Here is a 22,097-nt window from a genome sequence, read left to right on the forward strand (position 1 = left end):
CAGAAATCATAGCTATAAAAGCTTCTTCAGTCAAGTTAGCCTGCGGAGCAGTGCTTGGCTTGTTCCTACACTTACGTGCCATATGACCTGGCTTGTTACAAACGTAACAAAGGAATTGTCCAGAGTCATTCTGTTTAGGTGGAGGTTGCTGCCTTCCATGTTGGTTCCTGTTATGGTTCCAATTCTGATTGTTGTTTCGAGGATTGTGCTGGTTGTTGCGGTTGGGATTTGAATTCGCGTTGCGGTTGGAATTTGAATTCGAGTTGCGGTTCTGATTCTTAAAAGTTTTGCCATTTGGCTTCAGAACCGCAGGTGTGGGCTTCTTAGGGATGCTGTTAGTGACAACAAGCACCTCTTCTTTCTGGTCTTGTTTCCTTGCTTCCTCCTCGATACGAAGGCGGGTGATCAAACTTTCTAAGGAAAATTCCTTAGTCTTATGCCTGAGAACATTTTAAAGTCCTTCTAGGAAGGAGGTAATTTTTCAATTAAAACAGCAACTTGAAACTGTTCATCAAGGGCCATACCTTCCGAGATAATCTCATGAGCAATTTTCTGAATTTCGTGAGATTGGGCCTCCACAGATTTGTCATCAACCATCTGATACTTCAGGTAGCGACTAACAGCGTATTTTTTAGTCCCCGCCTCCTCTGTATCGTATTTATTTTACAGCGCCTCCCAAATATCCTTTGCTGACTTGTCTGAGTTATAATAGTCATATAGATCATCAGATAAACCGTTAAGAATAAAATTCTTACATAGGAAATCGTTTTCCACCCATGAGTCCAAATCCTTATGTTGCTTCTCACGTTCAGTCTGATTGTCCTTGTCGGTCGAGGCTTCAGGGACAACCGGCTTCAGAGCAGTGAGCACAAACGCCACCTTCTTCATGGTCAGATAAAAAAGCATCTTCTGTTTCCAACGCTTAAAGTGCAAACCCTCAAAGCGAAATGGTTTGTTAATATCAACAGAGGTAGAACCAAAAAATTCATCGGTCGCAGCCATAGCAGAACAGAACGTCTTAAAATTGATATTCCACAATAGAAAAATAAAATGGAACGAATTTACCGAACAAAATTTTCTGGCTGAGTCGCGGACAAAGTCGCTCTCTTTAAGACGTTTCGCGGCTCTGCCCCAAGTGTGCACGGCAGTCTATCAACCACGCCGTCCCCAGGATAAAACAGCCTCTGTACGAATCCTCCCTGCACCGAGAGGATCATTCTTGTACACCCTCTATAAAATTGCTCTCTGAGAAATTTCGTAGAAGAAAACTCTCTGTATTTTTGTTTATCCATTTCCAAAATGGTTCTATCTTATTTATACACAGAGAAATCCCCAAAACGGTCAAAAACGTTTTTTCTTAATAAATCAGAGAAGGATTAAGGATTAAACGGCTAAAAACGTTTATCATTAAGTAAAAAAAAATAAAACCGTTTTTGGTATTATTAAAATGAACGTTTTAAAATTAATAAAATGATAGATACCCACCAGCTCAGCTCGGACGGACGGCGGCAGCGCGCGCGCGTGTGGTGGTCAAGTGTGTGAGTCCTCACCCATTCGCACAAAACTGGGTACCCCTTGGGGCACACCCCAAGTCATTGCATTTGCAATATATATACACTCCAAGAAGAGTGTTCCAAATCCATGTGGGACTTTTCCCATATCACACACAAATGTATCAATTTTTAATAATTCATAACAAAAGGTTCCAACAACTTTATTAGTATAATACTTACATAAAATATTATATATTTAATCAATATAATCTATTTCTTTATTAATTGTTACAATTTAAATATATATGTTACTTGTTCAATGCAATTTAACATTTTTGTATATACTAATTATAATATTCTTTTAGTTACAAACTTAATTTTATATATTTTTGTTACAAATATTACTTTTTGAAAATATTAGTCACAAATATAATTTTTTTAGTTATGTAAACCATTGTTACAAAATTAAAAAAAAAAATTAGCAAGGAATTATTCTATAAATGTTGTCTACAAAAATATAAAACTTGTGTTACAAATCTGTAAAATTTGGTTATATATTTATAAATATTGTTTACAAAAATGTTTTTATGTAACTGGTTTACACATCTGTAAAAGTATGTTACAGGTTTGTAACATGTAAATTCATAGTTGTCGTTGTTTGTAAAATCTTGTTACATGTTTGTAACATGTAAGTTCTTATTTAGCATTTCTCTATCATGTTGTTTAGGGTTACTCAAGATCCAAACCAATCCAATTACTCCAAATCAATCCAATAATAAAAAATTGGATATTCAATTACAATTGGATTTGATTGGATTTGTAAACTTAATCTTTCTCTATCATGATGTTTAATGGACTTAATGTTGTAAACTTAATATTTAAATGACTATAATGTGACAATTGTAAGGACTTAAATTGGTATTATTACTCCATAGTGTCTAGTATTTTGTATGTTTTTTGTTTTGCTTGTTAATTTGTTTAATATCAACATTTAGGTTCAAAGATGAAAAAATAAAAATAAATCGACCCAATCCAATTACAAATGGATTTGATTGGATTTGTAGGCCAAAACGGATTGGATGATGATTTCCAACATCCAACATTTAATTGAATTGGATTGATTAGTGGTAAAAATGTTGAGCATCTCTAATGTTGTTTGTAAAAATTTGTTACAAATTTATTGCTATATTTTAAAATAATTTTATGATTATGACCTTTCAACAATATGGTTTATTCAAGTGTAAACTTTAATTACAATTTTGTAAGTTTACAAATAAGTAATTCAAAACTTATTTGAAGATGTTAATATATATATTGTCCATGATAATATTTGTAATGGTTTTATATAAATTTGGAGTGTGATATTCATCATGTAATGGGATGGGTAATATGGATATCTGAGTAAATGTTGATAATAATGGATTGTGGGTTATATAATAGGCATAGATTACCGTAATATTGTAATTAGTTTTTACCGTATTTTTAGAATTTTTTTCCAAATTTGCCTTATATGTGTTAATTGCCCTATATATAATTATATATATCTACTTGATTATTTAATTAATATAAAAAAATTTGAAAAGAAAAAATTATAACAAAATTATAAACATATTTACTTTTCTAAAATATAAACTTTATGTCTTAACACATTAAATTTAACCGTGCCCTTTTATATCCTTCTCTCTACATCTTAGAAATATTATTTTTAAAAATATTAGGACGAGTAAAAAAGGTTTATATTTATAAACAAAAAATAAATTAACCATAATCAAGTTTATAGAGATAATATTTGTAAAGCAAACATTTATTATTGGATTTCTTTCGAAAGATTGGTTCTAGTATATATTTAGTTAAATAATAATATTCTATTTCTTTATTTTATAATATTTTATCTATATAAAAGTTTACCAAATAATAGATGATTTAATTTAATATCATAATATTTTCTATATAGTCACAATATTTAAAAATTAAAATTATTAAACAAATAACATTTTGTACTTTGGTGAATATTTTTATCACCGGACAAAAATCTGATTGTTTCATCACCTCTACCAAATTGTCCTACATCTTTCATTTTTTTCCGACCCATAATATCATATATGATGTTGCACTAACATCATATATGGTGCTAAAGAATCTTAGTATCATGTTTTTTTTCCATTCCAACCACAAAACTAAAAATTACACAAAAAAAAATATATTCATTATTATTATATTATTTTTTAATAAAATAGAATATTTTTTTTATTTTTATATTATTTTATCATTTTAATTATCTTTTGTATCTTTAATTAATTTCAATGTTAATTTTATTTTCTTATAGAATTTTTATACACAAATTAAAATAAATTATATAAAAAATTAATTATGAAATATTTGAAATTTTATTTAGAAAATTAAATTATAAGTGTATTTATAATTTAAAAAATCCAACATAAAATATAGACCAAAATAATACTCATATATTTATATATATATATAAGATATATATATATTTATCTTTTAAAAAAAATATGATATATATATTAAAAAAAAGTTTTTGCCGTGTGAACAGTGCACGGCATATATGCATATGTCGTGGCACGATTGACACACGGCTAAATGGGGTAATATATAAGGTTGGAGGCATTTATGCACAGCAATTCTATATATATATAAAGTATTGTCGTTCGGATGCTCTTAATCTTCACCAAGCATAACCTCTACCATTTGCCAACCATATTTATTAATTTGTCGAATTAATGGTTATATATATAAATCATCTTAAATTTATAATTCTACGTTATTATTTAATGAGCTAATTTATTCCTTGATATTGTAGCTCGATAGCGATTATCTATGGCCACTATCTATATCAGTTGTGGTATATATTGAGAAGTGTACTTTTAGGTTTTAACCGCTAACTACCAATTCCTAAGAACAGAAGTACCTTCAGTTGGGTTCGAGTCTCTTATTCTCCAAAGCTCCATTAGCCGACAATAAGAGCGTTTATTTATCACCCTTGTAATAATTTTTGTGTCAATAATACATCAAAAAAATCCCTTTAAAAAAATAAAAAATACGTAAAAAAATATATGTATATATACGATAGATAAAGTTTTTTTTTTTTTTGGGTAGAATCACGTACCTTCAGCGAGGGCACTTAAACCGCATTAATGTCTTGTCACCAAACTATCTATAAGTGAGATACTAACGTTTTCTTTCTTCGAATGCAGTCAATTAGTGTACTGTTTTTTAAAATAGTGAATCTTAATTTAGATATCTAATTGGTAGGCTAAACTGACTGTAATATTTCATTACTTCCCCAAAAAATATCTTTACAAAGTGGGTGCATCTAATAACCAGAACAATAAATAACAACCGTCTGATCTGACGACTAACTTATTCAGACGATTACGTGGATTTCATGGAAGATAATGAGACGAGAAAACCAGCAGCCACGGATGATAAATTGTAACCACAATATCTTATCTCGTAGATACATGTGGTGTCAGATATTTTTTTGTTATTATTTAATATATTTTAAATCGATCGAATATCCCTAGTCTATTTCTTGTTGAAAGAGAAAGCGAAAGAGAGAGAGAGAAAAACGACGTCGGATTCACACAGGCTGGCAGTTTTCACACTCCACAAAATCAAATTGTGAAGAAAATCAAGCACTCTAGAGAGAGAAGAGAGAAAAAAGAGACGAAGAAGAAGAAGAAGAAAAAGAAAAAGAAAAAGAACAAGAGGAGAAAGATATGGGGATAGTTTCGGAGGCTCACAACGTCAAGGTTCTAGGTAATGCTAATGGTCAACAAACCATAGTCCTCGGCCATGGATTCGGTACGGACCAATCGGTATGGAAGCACCTCGTTCCTCACCTTGTAGACGACAACAAAGTCATCTTGTATGACAGCATGGGGGCTGGAACGACAAACCCAGACTACTTCGATTTCGAAAGATACTCTTCTCTCGAGGGCTACGCTTATGATCTTATTTCCATACTAGAAGAGGTCCAAATCCAGTCTTGCATCTTTGTCGGCCACTCCGTCTCCGGCATGATCGGCCTTATCGCCTCCATTACTCGCCTCGATCTTTTCTCCAAAATCGTCATGCTCGCCGCCTCTCCACGGTACGAATATATTTATAGATCGATGATTTTTAAGTATCTTTGACCAAATATTCCATTCTATTAAAAAAAAAAAGGAGTTCTTTTCTGATTTTTTAGATTAAATTATGTATGGCTTTTGCTAGCTCAATCATTTTTAATCTATTATAATAACTATGCGCGTTTGATATTATATATAAGGTATTTGAATGATGTGGACTACTATGGAGGGTTCGAGCAGGAAGATCTGGACCAGCTGTTTGATGCGATGAGGGGGAACTACAAGGCGTGGTGTTCTGGGTTCGCACCACTGGCGGTAGGTGGGGATATGGACTCGGTTGCGGTTCAAGAGTTTAGTCGGACCCTTTTCAATATGAGGCCCGATATAGCCTTGAGCGTGGGCCAGACCATATTCCAAAGCGACATGAGGCAGATTCTGGGCTTGGTCACTGTTCCATGCCACATAATCCAGAGCGTAAAGGACCTGGCCGTTCCCGTCGTTGTGTCTGAGTTCCTACACCAGAACCTGCGCTGCGAATCCATCGTCGAGGTCATGTCAACCGAAGGTCACTTGCCCCAGCTCAGCTCCCCCGACATAGTCATCCCCGTTCTTCTTCGGCATATTCGTTACGACATAGCCGTTTGATCAATTGATATCTGATCACGAAGCTAACAAATACGTAAGTAATTTGGCTTATATATTGGTTTGATCTCTTTAACGACTTGTTTCTCGTACACGGCAAAATAGCATATTCATAGAATTTAAATGAGTTGAAGTTAACAAAATATAATAAATAATCTCATTATAACACATTTAATTCATATATAATTTTAATACATTATTCATATTTATTGCAACTAGCATGGTTTTATTATTTTATTATTATCGCATATTATGATTGTATATAATTGATCTAGGTGATAACTGATGAATTAATTAATATTTTTCGTGGGGTACTTGTAGGGTTTTCGTTTATCTTTCTTATGATTCCGGAAATGTTAGTTCTCGGATTAATTGGAAGTTAAAAATTTGCAAGGGATGACCTCAACTAAGTCGATGGAAAGTGCAGTACTTGTCAAAGTTTAGTGCGTACGTCGTCGTTTTTGTTGTTGTTGTTTTTAGGTCGTTGCATGTGCAACTGTATAGTCTTCTGTATTAATTGTTGTATCATTTCCACTTGGAGGCTACTTGCTTGACTATTGTGACAAAAGTCAAATATCAAGCATAAATAATGTATTGAGAGGCCACGTGGGTCACACATCTCGGCCACTAGTTGTCTCTAAAAAGTCCAAATAAGAAAGTAGAAAATCCATTTTTAAAATTTATAGCATATGTTAATTAATTTGCATTTACTTTTTAGGTTTCACTAATAAATAAGCTCGGATGAAGTTTATACATGTTATGGGTATGTGATCAGCCTACCAAACAATTCACGTGTCGTTTACGTGCATGATGTGTCATTGTTTGTGAGCATATGACACTCGAGTACCTTTTATTTGATTACTATAGAACTTGAGTACCTTGCAATGAACTTGCAACATTCAAATGCTCATCAACGAGTATTGACATTTACTTTAATGAAGTAGATTCATAGATCTAGGGAGTTCTTCCATAGCCAGACAATTTATTATATACTTGATATTTTCGAAAGTTATCTTTCAAAAAATATAGGCCAGATAACATAACTATAGGCCAACTTTAGACCGAAACCACGTTAAAAATATATGTATCAATACTGCACTACATTTTAAATCCAGATAAGTCACCCAATTGATAATATCAACAATATATATTTGGAAATACACCATTTACTACCATCTTGTTTGCTTCAATACCAATTTATAACTTTTTTTTGTTATACAAAAACACTATATATATCATGTATTTGAAAAACTATAATAATAAAAAATTCTTTGAGTACAATATTGATGGTGGTTTTTTCCAACTCGTGTTTGGCTCAAGATGGGTTCCTATAGCATACTAAAAGCTCATTCCAAGAAGCCTTTAAGGTATATCCAACAAACCATGGCTTGAGATGTGAAGTGTCACGGGCCGCCAATTTTACTCCTCAAATTGACGGAAGCGGCACTTGTTAGCACACTCACCTAGCAAGTCAGCCTAAAACTCACACCTGCGACAAACAAGCCCAACGGTTAACCACAGTACAAGTCTCGCACATGTAAGGCCAATGTTGAAACATGAGCAAACACAAAACAAGTCATCCAAAGACAACATCCCACACAACAATTAGAGCATGCAACATAGGTGTAGTGTCACAAATTTGCTAATAAGACTTAGGGCCTTGATTAGCGTGACAGAGAGCAATAATTGATTTAATTACCTTAATATATGAATTTGATAATTATGTGTTTAGAAATACATGTTTAGGTGAATTAAATATGCATATAGGCCCCATTTGGCTATTAGAGGCATATTTGTAATTTTAGCCCATTGAGGGCATAAATGCAATATTTGTGTATATTGTGATTGATGCCACGAGTGAGTGGTGATATATTTGTGATGCACGATCTGAGATGATCCTAGGGAGCAATTTAGCTAGAAAGTCACAACGGGGTCGAATACCCGGCTCGGGAGGAGCCAAGGGGTATTTTGGGAATGTAATGTGTGTTTGGGATTTATCGAGTAACGGGTAATAATTTAGCAATGATTTGGATATGTCGGGATTAAATGGGGGTTTATGGTAACACTATGGGAGTTAGCGGGATATGTCAAATGACAGAATTGCCCTTGATGGCACTTGAAGATTTAGATAAGCTTAAGGGGTATTTTGGACTTTTAACTAAATAGGGGTTTGATCACTTAGGCAGCTGAGGTTCTAGGGTCATTTAGAAAGAAAACATAAGTCTCTCTTATCTCTCTCTCTCTCTCTCTCTCTCTCTCTCTCTCTCTCATTCGGTTCTCACTCTCTCTTTGGTGTTTGAGAATTTTGGAGAAACTTTGAGGATTTAGGTAGAAGAACTGGTGGATTGGAAGCTTGAGGACTTAGGAAATCAGCTCAGGGTCGAGTACAAATTCAGAAGTAAGCTCTTTGTCTTGATCTTCATGTTGAATTCTGCTGCAATTAGAGGTTTGCATGAGAATGAGTTTTGATTTGAATTTTGAGTGTTAGTGAGGATTATGGAGCTATTCTTAAGTGGATATGATGTCTGGGTTGTGTGGACAAGGAATCCAGGTTCAATTATGAGTTTAATTGATGTTTGAAGTATGAAAATGGGGTTTAGGCTCGAGGAAAAACGTAGGAAATGGTGTGATTTTCTGGGTTTGGGGGCTCGGGTCGTGGTCCTATTCTTCAGGCTCTGCAGCTCGTGTGTGTCAAAGAGGTTGGAAGCCTCTGTCTGCCTAGGCGCACTGTGGCGCAAGGTATAGCGCGCCGCGACCCGTGTCCCTCAGCAGAGAGGCATTTTGCCTCAGACTTGAGTGCAATGCGACCCTTAAGGGGGCTGGGTCGCGACTCAAATGCAAATATTGGCTGTTTGAAGGTTTTTAGCTCGAGAAATCAAATGTTAAGGCTTGGGAAGGATTTTATTACCTGGATTGGTAGAATCCAAGGTCCCAGAGGCTAGATTAATATTCTGAAGTTATTTATTGGATTAGAACTTGATGGATGACTATTATGAATATGTTGTGACTAGGTTTTCAACGAGGCTCGGGTTAGAGGATTGTGCTCGAGATTGCGGTGCTTAGATAGCTCGGGACACAGGTAAGAAAACTGTTGTACCCATAGAGCAGAGCGTGGCCCTAATGTTTTTATTGTTTATGTTACAGGGCATGACCCTATTGATTGAATTGCAGGGCGTAGCCCTATTGTTTATGTTTAGTATATGTTTAAATATATGTTGATATTATGCTATGTGATGCATATTTGTGAGTGAACAGCAAAGGCAGGGAATGACGAAGGCCGAGAATGGCAGGAAGCCGAGTGCGGCAAGGGGTCGGGATCGGATTTGAGCACGCGGAGTGCAGGCCGTTAGGGCAAGACCCTTTAGGTTGCTGGAGCCACCCTCTCGGTGAAGATCGCGAACCCAGGGCCTGGTAAAGCACTTGGGACAGGATTTCCGCTATGTGTTTAGCCCGTTGGCTGTTTTGTTATAAGATGTTGATAGATATGCATATGTTATATGTTGTGTGTTGAGTTTTCTTACTGGGCTTCGACTCACTGGTGCTCTATGGAGCAGGTAAGGGCAAAGGAAAGGTCGACCAACCATGAGTACGGTTAGCATGGAGCGATGGGTACATGTTTGGCCTGCCTAGCCACCACAGCCAGGTTTATTATGGGATGATGTAATGTATTTGGTTGATTTGTCGCTTAGGTCGACCTTAAATGTATTTTGAGATGTAAAGTATTTTCTTAACAGTATTTTGGGATCCCAAATGTATAACTTTTTACGTTTTCAATGGATGACCATATTTTTATATTAAATGTCTTGAAACGACTTTTATTATAGTTGAGCTACACTTTTAACCTAAAATCTTGATTAGCGAGCTAATGACACGTTTTTAACTCACTTAATAACGACTCAAAGGAAGTAGGGTGTTACAACTTGGTATCAGAGTGAGCCAAGGTTTATAAATCCTGGAGATTGACCGAACATGTACGCTCGCTGCCAATGACAAGCTCGACTCAGGGTTGGTTGGTAATTATTGAATTATATGCTTGATTATTTGTTAAAGTGCCATGTTTGCCTGAATATTTTAATAGAGCGTGATGAATGAGTTGACATATGCATGATGCTATGGCATGGCCCCTTGATTGTTGTATGATATCTGTGATATGTGGATTTGCTGATTGTGATTGGTAGATGAAATTGGGAGGTGGTTTTGGATATTGTTATTGTAATGCCTCAAATTTCCTAATAAGGTTTAGGACCTTTATTAGGAGGTCGGGAGGGCCATAATTGATTTATTATAGTATTTAATGATTATATGCATGTTTACGTGAATTATATTATTATATGATGGTGAATGCATGCATATGGGCTCATATGTTAATTATGAGGGTAATTTGGTAATTTGGCCACTGTGGGCGTAATTGTATATTTTGGGTGCATGATTGTGATTAATTAATATAGCCACATTATAAGGTGGATTGGTTCGAGCTATCGACATGAGATGATCATGAGATGTAGGTGTTCGGTCTAGTCATAACGGGTTTAAGTTCGGGGCTCGGGGTGAGTCTCGGGGTGAATTTAATGATTAGAGCGTTACCGGGGATTTTAGGGTAACGGGATATGAATTATTGGAATTTGAGGATATTGACAATAGCGGGAATTAGAGAGCGTTAACTATAATTAACGAGATAAACGGGAAAGGACGGTTTTACCCTCGGAAGCTTTTAGAGGGGTTTATTTGGCTTAGGGGTATTTTGGTCTTTTGACCCTAAGGATATATATGACATAAAGGGCTGTAGATTGATACTAAAACAGAGCCTATCCTCTCTTTTTCCCTTCCATCCCGTACAAACTTCCTCCCTCACCTTTCTTTGAATTTTGAGAGCTCAAATGGAGGTGTTGAGCTAGGGGATTAAAGGTGGCAGCTAGGGAACCTATAACAACCATCAAAGGGGATTCAAAACCGTGTTTGAGGTGAGTTCTAGTTATGAATTTAAGGCGTGCTCTGTTTTTTTGAGTTAAGTTTTGAGTTTCTTAAGTTTTTAAGCTTAGGATTGGACTTTGTGAATTGTTGAGTTTTTGGTTGGTTTGAGCTTCAGGTTTTGGTGGTTTTGGACCATTGAGAAGTTTGGTAACATTGATTTGATGATTTGGAGATGTTTAGATGGGTTCTTGGAAGGTTTTAGAGGTGGAAAAACGAAGAAAAATGGCTGGTGCGAAGTTGGGCCGCGACCCTGTTCTTGGGCGCCGCGGCCCTAGCTTGAAGAAGGTGGTGGAGGCTCTGTCAGGGGGGCGCGCCGCGGCATGGTCCATGTAGGGTCGCGGCCCTTAAGGGAAAAAAATACTAAATGGTGGTTTTGTGATGGGAACTTAACTCTAAGGGCCTAGGATCGAACCTACTACCTAGTTGAGTGGGATTTGATATTCCGGAGGCTTGGGTTGGGTTTGGAAGTATTTAATTACTCATTTTGATGAGATTTTATGTTTGGTTATGACTAGGTGACCACTAATGGACTAGAAGTTGATCGTTCTCAAGGGTCGTTCTTTTAATCGTTCTAGCTCGACTTTGAGGTAAGAAAACTGCACCCTGTGTATATGTGACATGCATGGCTGTTATTGGTGCGTGTTGGTTGATTATTGAGTATGACATGCATGGCTATTATGATGCATGTTGGTTGATTATTGAGTATGACATGCATGGCTATTCTTGATGCATGTTGGTTGGTTATTAAGCGTGGCATGCATGGATGGCATTGATGCACGTTGATTACATGATATATTGCATATGATGCATGAGAAATATGTGATTAGGACATGCTTTGTATACTGGGTATGATATTGTTCAGAGCTTGAACCTCTGTGTTTATGCATAGTCCTAATTGTACTAATACTTGTTAAGTAAGCATGTTGAATACCTTGTTTATGGATAATAGACATGTGATATATGTTTGGCGGCATGGCTTACCTGTGTATGGCGCTGACTTATTAGTCAGAATCGACAACGGTGTCAGATCCGTCTGTGAAGCTATGACTTATTAGTTAAGTTCACCACGGGCTGAGCACTGGTCGTGTTTCACCGACCCAAGGGTCAGAAGTGGCAGTGCGTTGTGAACGCCGGGCCAAATAAAGATTGGATCCAATCAAGGTCGGCATTGAATGACTCATATGGGGTATTAATGCTGGACCGACCGGAAGGTCAATGAGAACTATAAGCGCTTGTCTGGTCTACGACCAGATGACTATAGCCAAGGTATATGACCCCGGTGACCGTTTGTCACATGGCTAAGGGACGTTGTCCATAGTTTCAACTCTAGAGTCGTGAGGAAGGTTATGTTAGTGACTAATCACCTTGCACCTGTCCTAATCAAACTTAAGAAAGAATCACTTATCGGTTAAGCCCTGGTGACCCTATCGTCACATGGCTAGAGAGAGCGATGCTCAATATTGTGACTTTTGGCTATTGTCACCTATCTGTATGGACCGTTGGTTCCGAATGGCAACTGTGGTTATTGTTGATACTATATCATGTTATACTGTGTTTTCTTGCTGGGCTTCGGCTCACGGGTGCTACGTGGTGCAGGTAAAGGCAAGAGGAAGCTGGACCATCCTTGAGTTGAAGAGCTTAGGTGATGATGTGTACATATGCAGCTGCTCGTCCGCCACGGCCGAGGTTTAAAGTGGAACTAGGGTTGAACCCTGTTTTGCCGCTTAGAACGGCCTGTTGTAAATATTTTCTGTAATAAACTCTGAAACTTTATTTTCGGGATCCCAATGTATAAATTAAACGTTCTAGTGAAACGTTACATCTTAACCAAAGTTTTAATCCCTAAACCGCTAATCATACTTAGTTCACGATTTTGGCCAAATGACTCGGTTAGCGAGTTTAGCACTGTTTACAAGGCACACCGTAACGGTCCCTGGGGTTCGGGGCATTAAAGTTATCATGCCTGATAAGTGACATCATTGATTGCAGGAATATTGTGGTAATGCCTCGACGATCAATCAGACTCCACGGCAATATGGCCGAGGATGACAACCAGAGTCAGGACCCTCCACCTGCCCCACCGAATTGACAACAGTTTTTTGCCGAGATGGAAGCTAGGCTTCACCGAATAGAAGAAGAGCTTCAACAGTTGAGGCAACAGGCCCCTCCTTAGGGCATTGGGTTACAGGTTCCACAGGCTATGGCACCAGTGCCAACCCAGCCTACTGTGGAGAATAGATGGGAACCTTTGTATGAGAGGTTCAGGAAGCAGCATCCTCCCACCTTCGAGGGTGGTCCAGACCCACTGCGGAGAGAGCAGTGGATGAATCTGATTTCTTCCATCCTGGATTTCATGAGGGTGGAAGGAAATGAGATAGTAGCTTGTGCTAGCTACATGTTAAGAGAAGATGCCCGCATCTGGTGGGATGTGGTTTCTCAGAGAAGGAATATGGAAGTTATGACCTGGGAAGAGTTCAGAAACATTTTTAATGAGAAGTATTACAATGTTGTTGTCTAAGCTGCGAAGGTTGATGAGTTTACCAACCTGACTCAAAATCGAATGACGGTTACTGAGTATGCCTTTAAGTTTTACCGATTAGCAAAGCTTGCGACGGATTTGGTGCCGACTAACATGGCACGAAGAGATCGATTTGTGTGGGGATTGAATGTTATGATCGCCCATGACGGCAAGATAACTTTGGATCTGGGGACTATTGCAATGCCCCACGTCACTATGGCTGCTTCCTAGAATGAATACTGGCCCTACAAACCAACACGAGTCTTTCCAGCATGCTTTATTCTCACTCGCACGCTTCCTGGGAAAACTTCCCAAGAGGTCACCCATTACCAGATTGTCCCAGGTCAAGCACGCTTAACTTTGGAGTTCTTAAGTGATGGACTACCGAAAAGAAGATGCATCTTGTTGGCATAGGTAGTACCCATCAATCCATTTAAGCTCTCTTCAACTGTGTAGTCCCATACCTACACAGTCTTAGAATCATCACACTTGACCTTCCCCATGCGGTGTGGTATTGCACAGCTTTTTACCCAGTCTTTCCCCTTATGGATCATGGGATTCTGACTGTCACAATCACCCCCCTTACGGGTCCGACGTCCCCGTTGGCCACACTTCCGGGTGGGTCAAGGCTCTGATACCATTTGTAACGCCCCATGTCACTATGGCTGCTTCTTAGAATAATGTCTGGCCCTACAAACCAACACGAGTCTTTCCAGCATGCTTTGTCCTTACTCACACGCTTCTTGGGAAAACTTCCCAAGAGGTCACCCATCACCAGATTGCTCCAAGTTAAGCACGCTTAACTTTGGAGTTCTTAAGTTATGGGCTACCAAAAAGAAGATGCATCTTATTGGCAAAGGTAGTACCCATCATTCCATTTAATTCATTTTCAACTGTGTAGTCCCATACCTACACAGTCTTAGAATCATCACACTTAACCTTCCCTAGGCGGTGTGGGATTGCACAACTTTTTACCTGGTCTTTCCCCTTACGGATCACGGGATTCTGACTGTCACAACTACCAATTAAGCATAGGTAGTGGACAAGGTCCTTACAGCTGAGGGGGTCGAGGATCAGATATAGAGAGAAGGTGCTGCTAGGCGCGATGCTCGGAGGACGGTACCTCCTTTTACTGGATCTAGCTGGGGTAGTGGCCTCAGTGAGCAGAAGAGAAGGGCCCCAGACTCTTTTGTTCCTTCTAGCTCGGATAGGAGCAAGGTGCTTTCAATGGCTGTCAGGGTGGGGGAGACAACTGGAGAAGTTTCCCGGTGTGTCCTCGGTGCAGATGACGGCATTAGGGAGAGTGCAGGATCAGGGTATGCTTTACTTGTGGGAGCATCAGTCATTTGAGGAAGGACTGCCCACAAGCCAGGAAGGAAGAGCCAAAACAGAGCGACGGTCTCACTCCTGCCAGAGTATTTACCTTGACCCAGACTGAGGCTGAGGCTAGCCCCTCGGTCGTGACAGATCAGATTTCTAGTGTTGGTTCTTCTTTTACTGCATTGATTGACTTAGGGGATACTCATTCATTTGTTTCTTGTAGAGTGATAGATCAGCTGTGTATGCCTAGTAATTTGTATGCTAGGAGATTTCAAACTTTGTTGCTGACTGGGGAACTGGTAGTCTCTAGGAGATGGGTTAGAGCATTGCCAGTAGAGACAGACAGTAGGGAGTTATCTGTGGATCTGATTGAGCTAGCAATGGGTGAATTTGATATCATCCTAGGGATGGATTGGTTATTGAAGTATGGGACGACAATTGCAAGCGCAAAATGGTGACCTTTGAACCAGAAGGGAATGTACCCTTTGTATTCGTGGGGACAGTGAGTGGACCGCGAGTACCTATGATTTTGGCATTGAAGGCTAGAGACCTGATGCAGGAGGGTTGCATAGGATTCCTAGCAAACATTGTGGATACCTCTAGAGTTGTGTTGGTTGGACCGGGTGAGACCAGACTGGTATGTGAGTTTCCTGATTTGCTCCTCGCAGATTTGCCAGGGTTGCCGCCACACCGAGAGATCAAGTTTGTTATAGAATTGGCGCCAGGGGTGGAGCCAGTATCTAGGACACCTTATAGAATGGCTCTGGCAGAGTTGAAGGAACTGAAGATTCAGTTGCAAGAGTTACTGGATTTGGGATTCATCAGACCAAATTTTTCGCCATGGGGTGCTCCAGTGTTGTTCATCAATAAGAATGATGGATCTTTAAGAATGTGTATTAACTATAGGGAGTTGAACAAGTTGACCATTAAGAATAAGTACCCACTACCTATGATCGACCACTAGTTTGACCAGTTACAAGGGAAGACAGTATTCTTTAAGATCGATCTTCGATCAGGCTACCATCAGTTAAGGATTAAAGAGGAGGACATACCAAAGACTGCTTTCCGCACGAGGTATGGACACTATGAATTCCTAGTTATGTCCTTTGGATTAACCAACGCCCCATCAACCTTTATGGACTTGATGAATATGGTCTTCAAGGATTATCTGGACAAGTTTGTGATCGTATTCATTGATGACATACTGGTATACTCTCAGTCAGAGATAGAGCACGAGCAGCATCTATGCCTAATATTACAGCGGTTGAGGGAGTATAGGTTATATGCTAAGTTCAGCAAGTGTGAGTTTTGGCTACTACAAGTAACATTTCTGGGTCATATTGTTAGTAAGGAGGGGATTCTGGTTATCCCAAGCAAGATTGAGGTAGTGAGGGATGGGCCCAGGGCGAGTAGTGTACCGGAGGTTAGAAGTTTTTTGGGATTGGCAGGGTACTATCGACGGTTCGTCGAGGGATTCTCCATAATAGCCACACCATTGATCGAATTGACACGTAAGAAGACTAAGTATGTATGGACAGACAGGTGTGAGAACAATTTCAAGGAATTGAAGCGGCGACTGATCACCACTCCAGTATTGAGTCTGTCGTCAGACAATGAGAAGTTTGTAGTCTATTGTGATGCTTCTAGACAGGGTTTGGGATGTGTACTGATGCAGGCTGGAAAGGTAATAGCATATGCATCGAGACAGTTGAAGGAATACGAGCAAAGGTATCCCACACATGATCTGGAATTGGCGGCGGTGGTATTTGCACTTAAGGTTTGGAGACATTATTTATATGGCGAGAAGTGCGAAATATACACCGACCATAAGAGTTTGAAGTACTTCTTTACTCAAAAGGATTTGAATATGCGCCAGAAACGTTGGCTAGAATTGGTAAAGGATTACGATTGTGATATTCTATACCACCCTGGGAAGGCCAATGTGGTGGCCGACGCACTGAGTCGGAAAGGCCCAGGATAGTTATTCAGTTCAAGGCAGATAACAGACAAGTTAGCTGAAGAGATGACTAGAGTAGGTATAGAGTTGGTGGTTGGTCAGTTAGCCAACATCACTCTTTAGTCTACGCTCCTTGAGAGGATCAAGGAGGCACAGGGGGGAGGATCCCCAATTAAGAGAGTAAAAGGAGGGCGTCTTAGCCAGAGCAACTAAAGACTTTTCTATTTCAAAGATGGATTACTGAAGTACAATGGGCAGATTTGTGTTTCGATAGATTTTGGTATCAGGCGAGAGATCTTGGATGAGTCTCATACCACTCCCTATTCTTTACATCCGAGAACGACGAAGATGTACCAAGATTTGAGAACTATGTATTGGTGGTCGAGGATGAAGAGGGATGTCGTGGATTATATGGCCAAGTGTTTGACTTGTCAGCAGGTAAAGGCTGAACATCAGAGGCCAGCAGGATTGTTGCAGCCTCTAGGGATTCCGGAGTGGAAATGGGTGTTATATTATTTTATAATATAATATAATGTAATATTATATTATGTTATAATATAATGTTTTAGATTAAATAAATGTGACAAAGAGTGTCACATATTGTAACATATAATAGAGAGTTACAATATTTAGATATATGAGATATATCCAAATATGTAACATATTTGTTGTTACAAATTTGTAACTTCCAAATATCACCCATTATTGTGTAGATTTGTTGTTACACAATATTGAGATGAATTTCTTAAAGCCATATGAGAAATGGCTGATAGAGATGTGATTTTAACTCCCATATTGTGTATGGAAGTTACAAAATCAATTGGGAATAAATTTGGAACGATTTTGAAAAATTGAAAAATTGGTTGCTGGAAAAGGCCTAGGGCCGCGACGCCTGTTTGTCAGGCCGCGGCCCAAGTGGCAGAATCACTCTGCGCCGCGGCCCAAGTGGCTGGCACCATATTCCAAGTTTTGGTTTTATCCAATTTTGAACGTTTCCAACAGCCAAATAACTCCCAAATCTCTATTTTAATTCCATAAAACATCCAATTAATCATTGGTAACAGCCATGGGGGTTGGTGGAATTTGAAATTCAAAGGGTGTCTCAAAACTCTATAAATAGGAGCCTAATGCTCACTTGTAAGACACAATATTTCTATCCATTAGAGCACTTGGCTAAAAACACTTTGAGGCTTGATAATTCCATAAAGCATTTCCTATAATCTGAGAGAGAGATCCCTTAGTGCTTGAGTTAGGGGGAAATAAGCTTTTGGACAAAGGTTTTAAACCTTGTTCAAGTTGGTAATCCCCAACACTCTTCACTTAGGTTGTGTAAGTGAGAGTTTCATTTTGTTTTGTTCTTACATTTTTCTCTATTGCTTTTCTTCTTATTTTTTTAGTTTACTTGTAACTTTTGTTTAGAGTTGTAATCTTCTTTTCTTTTGTTTCAAACCATTTACTTTACTTGTAATCTTTTGTTTAGAGTTGTATCTCTCACCATTCTCTTCTTCTTCTTCTTCTCTGTTTATTTGTATTTTTTCAGTTATAGAGTTGTAACTTTATTTAATCAATCAATATTTATTTGTAATATTATTGCATAGAGTTGTATTATCTTACATATTTCCATTAAGGCAATACATATTTTCATAACAATGGGAGGATATCACCATGGATTTCATGGTTGGATTACCAAAAACCGTAGGACAACATGATTTAGTGTGGGTGATCGTGGACAAGTACACTAAGTTCACCAACTTTCTGCCTGTTAGGACAACTTATACTATGGAGTAGTATGCTGAATTATATGTGAAGAAAATTGTGTGACTACATGGGGCTCTAAGATCGATAGTATCCGACAGGGACCCCACCTTCACCTCTAAATTTTGGGAGAGCCTGCAGAAGGCTATGGGTACACAGTTACGATTTAGTACCACTTATCATCCTCGAACGGATGGACAGTTTGAGAGGACGATTCAGATACTGGAAGATATGTTACGAGCCTGTGTGCTGGATTTTTGGGGATCTTGGAGTAAGTATCTCCCTTTGATTGAGTTTTCGTACAGTAACAACTATCAGGAAAGTATCGGAGTGGCTTCGTATGAGATGTTATATGGGAGGAAGTACAGAACACCCATTCATTGGGATGAGACGGGTGAGAGGAGATATCTAGGTTCTGGGGTTGTTCAAAGGACCAATGAGGTAATTGAGAATATTAGAGCTCAAATGCTCGCCTCCCAGAGTCGACAGAAGAGTTACTTAGACTTGAGACATAGAAGCGTAGAGTTTCAAGTCGGTGACCATGTGTTTCTCAGAGTTTCCCCCTTGATAGGGGTGAAATGGTTTGGTGTACGGGGCAAGCTAAGCCCAAGGTTTATTGGTCCCTTTGAGATTCTGGAACGGGTTGGGGAGGTAGTTTACAGATTGGCAATGCTTCCACCTCTATCAGGGTTTCACAATGTGTTTCATGTATCCATGCTCCAGAAGTATGTATCAGATTCTACGCACGTATTGAGTTATGAGAACTTGGACCTGGATCAGGATATATCGTATGAAGAGAAGCCAGTTCAGATTCTCGACTGAAAGGATAACGTCTTGCGAAGCAAGACCATCGCCTTAGTGAAAGTGTTGTGGAGAAACAGCAAAGTGGAAGAGGCAACTTGGGAACTTGAGAAAGATATGCAGAATCGGTATCCCGAGTTATTCAGGTATTTTCGAGGATGAAATTTATGTAAGGATGTTATAGTTGTAGCGTCCCAAATTCGCTAAAAAGGCTTAGGGCCTTGATTAGCGTGTCAGGGGGGCAATAATTGATTTAATTACGTTAATATATGAATTTGATGATTATGCGATTAGAAATGCATGTTTAGGTGAATTAAATATGCATGTGGGCCCCATTTGGCTATTAGGAGGATATTTGTAATTTTAGCCCGTTGAGGGCATAAATGCAATATCTGTGTATATTGTAATTGATACCACGAGTGAGTGGTGATATATTTGTGATGCACGATCCGAGACAGTCCTAGGGAGCAGTTTATCTAGAAAGTCACAACGGAGTCGAATACCCAACTCGGGAGGAGCCAATGGGTATTTTGGGAATGTAATGTGTTTGGGATTTATCGAGTAACAGGTAATAATTTAGCAATAATTTGGACATGTCAGGATTAAACAGGGATTTATAGTAACACTCGAGGAGTTAGTGGGATATGTCAAATGATGAAATTGCCCTTGATGGCACTTGAAGATTTAGATAAGCTTAAGGGGTATTTTTTACTTTTAACTAAATAGGGGTTTGATCACTTAGGCAGCTGAGGTTCTAGGGTCATTTAGAAAGAAAACATAAGTCTCTCTTAGCTCTCTCTCTCTCATTCTATTCGCACTCTCTCTCTTTGGTGTTTGAGAATTTTGGAGAAACCTTGAGGATTTAGGCTGAAGAACTGGTGGATTGGAAGCTTGTGGACTTAGGAAATCAGCTTAGGGTCAAGTACAATTCAGAGGTAAGCTCTTCTTCATGATCTTCATATTGAATTCTGGTAGAATTAGAGATTTGCGTGAGAGTGAGTTTTGATTTGAATTTTGAGTGTTAGTGAGGATTAGGGAGCTGTTGTTGAGTGGTTATGATGTCTGGGTTGTGTGGACAAGGAATCCAGGTTCAATTATGAGTTTAACTGATGTTTGAAGTATGAAAATGGGGTTTATGCTCGAGGAAAAATGCAGGAAATGGTGTGATTTTCTGGGTTTGGGGGCTCGGGCCGCGACCCTGTTCTTCAGGCGCCGCGGCCCGTGTGTGTCGAAGAGGCTGGAAACCTCTGTCTGCCTAGGCGCGCCGCGGCCCATGTCCCTAAGCAGAGAGGTATTTTGCCTCTGACTTGAGCGCACCGCGGTCCTTAAGGGGTCTGGGCTGCGACTCCAATGCAAATATTGGTTGTTTGAAGGATTTTAGCTCGAGAACTCAAATGTTAAGGCTCGAGAAGGATTTTATTACCCGGATTGGTAGAATCCAAGGTCCCGGAGGCTAGATTAATATTCTGAAGCTATTTATTGGATTAGAACTTGATGGATGGCTATTGTTAATATGTTGTGACTAGGTTTTCAACGAGGCTTGGGTTAGAGGATTGTGCTCGGGATTGCAATGCTTAGATAGCTCGAGACACAGGTAAGAAAACTGTTGTACCCATAGAGCAGGGTGTGGCCCTAATGTTTGTATTGTTTATGTTACAAGGCGTGACCCTAATGATTGAATTGTAGGGCATAGCCCTATTGTTTATGTTTAGTATATGTTTAAATATTTGTTGATATTATGCTATGTGGTGCATATTTGTGAGTGAACGGCAAAGGCTGGGAACGATGAAGGCCGAGAACGGCAGGAAGCCGAGTACGGCAAGGGGCCGGGATCAGCTTTGAGCATGCAAAATGCAGGCCGTTAGGGCGAGACCCTCTAGGGTGCTAGGTCCACCCTCTCGATGAAGACCGCGAACCCATGGCCTGGTAAAACGCCTGGGATGGCATGGATGCTATGTGTTTAGCCTGTTGGTTGTTTTGTTATAAGCTGTTGATAGATATGCATATGTTATATGTTGTGTGTTGAGTTTTCTTAATGGGCTTCAGCTCACGGGTCCTTTATGGTGCAGGTATGGGCAAGGTAAAGGTTGACCAACCATGAGTACAGAGAGCGTGGAGCAACTGGTACATGTTAGGCCTGCCTAGCCGCCACAACCAAGGTTATTTTGGGATGATGTAATGTATTTGGTTGATTTGTCACTTAGGCTGACCTTAAATGTATTTTGAGATGTAAAGTATTTTCTAAATAGTATTTTGGGATCCCAAATGTATAACTCTTTACATTTTCAATGGATGACCACATTTTTATATTAAATGTCTTTATACGACTTTTATTATAGTTTAGCAACACTTTTAACCTAAAATCTCGATTGGCGAGCTAATGACACATTTTTAACTCACTTAGTAATGACTCTAAGGAAGTAGGGCATTACAATAGGCAAGTGGCACGCGATGGCCCAACAAAGGCAACAAACAAGCAGCACATAGACCATAAAGAAAGCACACATAACGGGGCATGGATAAATATCGTTTTATTCGTATATGGT

The 22,097-nt window shown here is 39.0% G+C and overlaps 1 protein-coding gene across 3 annotated transcripts; it reads left to right on the forward strand.

The window, feature by feature from the left end:
• The first annotated feature begins 5,067 nt into the window (after positions 1-5,067).
• On the forward strand, positions 5,068-21,865 carry LOC133808494 (probable esterase KAI2). 3 transcript variants are annotated; one of them, XM_062245875.1, is made up of 3 exons: positions 5,068-5,610; positions 5,788-6,266; positions 21,621-21,865. In XM_062245875.1, exons 1-2 carry the CDS (start codon positions 5,237-5,239, stop codon positions 6,230-6,232), a joined length of 819 nt encoding a protein of 272 aa, XP_062101859.1. In that variant the 5' UTR covers positions 5,068-5,236; the 3' UTR covers positions 6,233-6,266; positions 21,621-21,865. The 3 variants fall into 3 exon arrangements, with proteins under 3 accessions (XP_062101859.1, XP_062101858.1, XP_062101857.1); XM_062245874.1 differs by lacking the exon at positions 21,621-21,865 and adding an exon at positions 9,784-10,028; XM_062245873.1 differs by lacking the exon at positions 21,621-21,865 and adding an exon at positions 6,551-6,912.
• Positions 21,866-22,097: the final 232 nt, after the last annotated feature.

The sequence above is a fragment of the Humulus lupulus genome, chromosome 1 (genome assembly GCF_963169125.1).
Source record: "Humulus lupulus chromosome 1, drHumLupu1.1, whole genome shotgun sequence".
Lineage (NCBI taxonomy): Eukaryota > Viridiplantae > Streptophyta > Magnoliopsida > Rosales > Cannabaceae > Humulus > Humulus lupulus.

Bases quoted from the DNA above. Each gene is read 5' to 3' on its own strand.
- LOC133808494 (XM_062245875.1), top strand. From the start codon at position 5,237: ATGGGGATAGTTTCGGAGGCTCACAACGTCAAGGTTCTAGGTAATGCT. The intron at 5,611-5,787 runs GTACGAATATAT...ATTATATATAAG, and splicing joins ATGCTCGCCGCCTCTCCACG to GTATTTGAATGATGTGGACT.